The sequence below is a fragment of the Branchiostoma belcheri genome, unplaced genomic scaffold (genome assembly GCF_001625305.1).
Source record: "Branchiostoma belcheri isolate BF01 breed outbred unplaced genomic scaffold, Haploidv18h27 scaffold31, whole genome shotgun sequence".
Lineage (NCBI taxonomy): Eukaryota > Metazoa > Chordata > Leptocardii > Amphioxiformes > Branchiostomatidae > Branchiostoma > Branchiostoma belcheri.
Genome location: NW_017803921.1, coordinates 981,491 through 986,658, shown reverse-complemented (window position 1 = coordinate 986,658; position 5,168 = coordinate 981,491). Strand labels below are relative to the sequence as shown.

Here is a 5,168-nt window from a genome sequence, read left to right as displayed (position 1 = left end):
AGGAGTAGTATTTTTCTGAAGATGTGACATTGAGATTGATCTGTTTCTTTGACGAATTCATATGGCTGTGTTACAGTACATTTACAATGTTAAACTTTATTAACATAAAGAGTACATGTATTTGCATGCACGTTATTCTGGTACCAATTATTAATATCTTCAGATCAATATAGTAATTGATAGTACAAGTCAAGTGCACTCTATGAATTGCCATGATTCTTTAATATTTTTAGCAACGTAAACTTAGCCCATTGGTGTTACAATAAAGGTCATATAATACATTCATTCATTCACTCAGTTACATGTTACTTTCTACATCTTACCAATAACTCCACATTTATATCTGGCTCTAGATATACCAGACAAATATACGTGGGCCGTAAAACAAAGATATCTTTTTTTTCTTCTGACAAAAAGCGCCCAATCTAACTTTGATTGTAAAAAAAAGTGTCAAAAGCTAGGTTTTGAAATTGGTTTCCAGATTACACTACGTGCGGGGTTACATGGCGTCTTTTTGTGAACAGCGTGGTAGACGGAGAGTTAATACATGCAGGCATCCGCATCTTCTTTGGTGACTAAAGAAAACTACATGTACACTTGAATGACAGTCTCTACCACATATTGCAACGGGGGACATAACGTCGATGTTATGTAAGAATCCAGACTCCGTACACGTACATGTCGGGGTTTACTACGTTATACGTCTAGACATATTTGATTGATTTTTATATTCATGGATGTTTTCGACTGCATATTTAGATAACTGACAGGTAGGTGTCTTCCACTGATATGCATCTAGAACATTTTTCTACTACCTTGAACTACATACTCGTAGGGTTTATAGTCGAGTTCTGGTTCTAGAAACATTAAACAAGGCAGAGACGGCAGATTTCACCCATTAATAGCTATATACTGCAACCCGTTCCGTCCTATATGGCACAACTCTACCAGATATGCTAAGAAACTAAAAAAACACCATTACCATTTGCCTTTAATCAATGAAATTTCTTAGATTTTCCCTCGATACATTACACATTATACTGGCAATATATGTTATTAAACAATGCTACAATTCGAGGCAATAATTATAGTAAGTCTTTATTCACCCAAACAAGAACACTGAACACTGTCACGCCTCTAGATCTAAATTTAACGTAACGCTGATATCTCGAGCGTACACAATAGTCATGTCAACAGCCAACAAACGATACAACTCTGACAGACATATAAAAGAAACTAAATCCTCCACGACACTGTCTGAGGTTACAGAAACCCTTCAAGAACAGCCAAGACATCTAAGCCTCGTTCCCATGGAATGATCTTAGCCTTGAGCTTGTTCCCAGGGCTCCGTTCCGTCTCTTCTATCTTCTCCATGAGTTTGTACCCCTTTCTGGGCATCACTACATCGGACGGCCCCAGTCCTTTACAGGGGCAAAAATCATTGACGCCATCACCGACAAACACAACTTTCGTGTACGTCACACCTTTTTGAGCCTGTTCTTTGATGTATTCAGGCAGCAGAGTGCCCTTGCATATGTCTACAGAACAACTACAGAGTCGGTTATGATAGGACTTAACATGCATTCTCCCTTTGTCATCAATATGACCGTAGTTAGTGTAGATCTTGCCAATGACCTCCCGGTCCACCCCGTCTGCTTTAAAGGCAGCTTCCAGAAAAAGTTCGTTAGTTCCTGACATCACAACACAGTCAAAGACGTCGCTGTTCTTTCCGATGAACTGCAAGACGTCTTTCATTCCGTCCGTGTAAGGAGCTTTCGTCATGACGTCAAGGATGTCTTGAGAAGACACGCCGCTGTCGTGAAGAAGCTTCAGGAGGTCCTGAACTGCTTCCATGAAGAACCCCTGACGATATCTGTCCCAGAGTTCTCTGGGCGGCTCCCCGCCTGGGCAAAGTGCCGCCACCCAGTCATCGCTGTTACAGTCTATGATGGTCCGGTCAAAGTCAAACACGGCCAGAACTTTCTTCTTGTCAGTCGCCATCTGGGAGGACAACGGCATTGGTTATTTGGTCGATTTTGTTGATATAGAACAAGATTGTTTTTGTCATGAAATAGATCATACAATTCATTTTTCAGACTGCCTTCACTATATACTAGATATTAGATGACTCTGCAGGGAGGCGATCATATGAGCGAACTAAAATCGGATGTCTATTGTTATAACGTTGTAAATGATACTCCTGGGCCACATTGCGGTCTCTGTCATCACTAGATCGGCTTCAATCTATCAAGCGTAAATGGCCTTCAGTTGAATTTTCCCCAATCCCAGTCTAATTCTAAAATTAGTAACGTTACAACTTATATATATATAAATCTACAGTGACGACAGTGTATACTTCGTATGAAGATTAGGAGTACAGTTTAACCAGTCTGACGCAATAGCCCGAGACGTTTTAAACCGGTCAACAACCTTAGCTTACACAGTTGTTGTTGAGTACCAAACCTGGGAGGTGATCCTCTTCTTTTCCTTGTTTCAACTCATAAACCACACAAATTAGCGACAATCCAAAACCGGTTCGCGCGGTTATGCCGCCATCTTTGATTGACCCAGGTTAAAGTTGAAACCGGGTCAACAACCTGAATACAATGTGAGGCATGTACTGTATGTGTGTCGGTCTATATAGGTGTGTATAACGTTACATTACGTCATCTGCTATTCACTGACAGAGTGACAATTTTGTTGTTCAATCATAGGAAACTAAAATTTTCAAAGAGATCTTTAAAACAAGTGAAGTAGCAGAATTTTGAGTTTACAAAAAAAGGATGTTAAGTCTTTCCAAGGTAGTGAAAGAGACATCAATAGTACTCAGCATGTGTATAGTGAGTGGCATTTTATTGACATTATAACATATATAATTTGAATACTGAGCACCCATTATCCATATTGTAACTTTTACCTATACAAATGTTTAAAAAAATGTAAAGCAACATATAATCTGTAGGTTAAGTGTCTTCTTAAAACACTCAAAAAGTCAAATCTAACTCAATGGATTGAAAAAGATAATACTGAACTGGAAGGTACATATAGTTAACACATTTGTAATACAGCACAAATTATCGGTAATACAATGTACATTTGTACTAGAACATCTAGAAGACAAAAACTACACGCAAAAGTCATATATGTACCCAATATCAATGTACCCAAAAATTCAATTAGCACCAGTAATGTAGAATATTATCTATACACACTCTTTTAGAACAGCTAACACTTCTGATCCACTTTCCCAAGACACAACTTTGGCTCTGAGCGAGCTTTTTGACAACTTCTCTATCTTCTTCATCAGCCTGTACCCCCTCCTGGGCATGACTATATCCGACCCTGACAGCTCCTTACATGGACAAAGATCATTCCCTCCATCCCCTACATACACAACCTTATCATACACAACACCGTCCTGAGCTTGAGTTCCTATGTACTCTAACAGTATCGTCTTTTTACACATGTTCACTGGGCAAGACTTGCAGGCATGCTTGTGGAACGGCTTGACGTGCAGGCAGTTTGACTTGTCAAAGTGAGCCGGGTTGGTGAACGTGTTATTCACGGCATGCTTCACTCCGCCAGCCTTCAGGATGGTCTCTATAAACACCGTGTTTGAGTCCGAGATCACGATACAGTCAAACTTGGCGCTGTTACTTCCGATGTACTTCAAGACGTTTTGCATCTTAGCAGTGTAAGGAATTTTGCCCATGACGTCGAGGATTTCGTCGGACATTGTTCCATTGTCGTGCAGATATTTGAAGACGTTTTCCATGTACTCGGTCCAGTGCCCGTTGCGGTACGTCTGCCGTAGCCAATCAGGGGCCTGTCCTCCTGGCGCGAGCTTGAGGACCCAGGTGTCGCTGTTGTCGTCTATGATGGTGTGATCAAAGTCAAACACTGCCAGGACCTTTTTCTTCTCCTGGGCCATCCTCTGTTACTGTACTGTGATAGGATACAGTATAACACAAATGGTCCAAATTATTACAAATTCATCTTGTGAAACTTTATTGCACAACAACTGTAACAGGTACAATGTATGGCAAGTTGAGCAATATTAAATACCAAGACTGATACCAACGACTTTGCTAATAACATTGCTAAGGAGTACTATATAGCTCAGACTAAACACTATCGTCACTACGCTTTTCTATTGTTATGGGTATTTTGGCATAAACATGGTTCAGCAGCTAGCAGCACAGTGCAGAGTAGACTAGTTAATCCTGTTAGTAAGACGTTTCTCGCTGCTACCTACGCTAGGTTTTATACCATACTTACTTTTGGCCACTATTGGTAAATTTGTGTCCTAAATCACCTGTTTCTGTGGAAAAATCAAAGAAAAACACACTTAGCACCAGAATCGGCAGCCATTTTTGTGTCAAAGGTCAAATGACGGGAGATACTTTTTCACATTGGGCTAAGGGTAGGGGTCGAAAACGAGGCGGAGGTCACTGGAGGTCACCGGAAGGGCCGTAGCACGCGTGAAGATGAACAGCCACGCTGCTATTGGTCAGGACACTGGACTGCTACTCATATGCTGCAGCAATACCTCAGTTTCGGTAGTGTGGGGAGGGCTACCTGCGTCTTTCCCTCGATGTACGTGCAAAAACGTCAACTTTTACGTCTATATTCACTGCATTAGTGTGGCTCTTACCTCTGGGGACAAGGAAAAGCACAGTTCAGATCATATTTGAGGGGATTTAAGCTCTGGGAACCAGGTAACACTCCATATAACGTTACATGTAGGTAATGGGGACCAAATTGGTTATCAACGTTATATTTGTGTGGCTCTTACATCTCGGCTCTTTTTTTTAGCTCTGGGACTAGGTAAGGCAGCTAATACAGGAAACATTTGCACCGTACAAGTAATAATTGCAGGGCTGTCAGGTCTGGGGACCAGGTGAGGCACCTTACAGGTGACTGACGTGTATTTCCTTTGACTTGGGTTGACAATAGACCAGGTGAGGCACCTTACAGGTGACTGACGTGTATTTCCTTTGACTTGGGTTGACTATAGACCAGGTGAGGCACCTTACAGGTGACTGACGTGTATTTCCTTTGACTTGGGTCGACAATAGACCAGGTGAGGCACCGTACAGGTGACTGACGTGTATTTCCTTTGACTTGGGTTGACAATAGACCAGGTGAGGCACCGTACAGGTGACTGA

At 41.5% G+C, this 5,168-nt stretch overlaps 1 protein-coding gene across 1 annotated transcript; it reads right to left on the bottom strand.

Annotated features, from left to right (window-relative positions):
- Positions 1-367: 367 nt before the first annotated feature.
- LOC109474649 lies at positions 368-4,383 on the bottom strand. Its single transcript, XM_019774996.1, has 4 exons — positions 4,279-4,383; positions 3,231-3,945; positions 2,210-2,228; positions 368-2,001 (listed from the first exon to the last, which is right to left on the bottom strand). The coding sequence occupies exons 2-4, from the start codon at positions 3,929-3,931 to the stop codon at positions 1,264-1,266; spliced, it is 1,458 nt and encodes a 485-aa protein (XP_019630555.1). The 5' UTR covers positions 3,932-3,945; positions 4,279-4,383; the 3' UTR covers positions 368-1,263.
- Between the last annotated feature and the right edge of the window lie 785 nt (positions 4,384-5,168).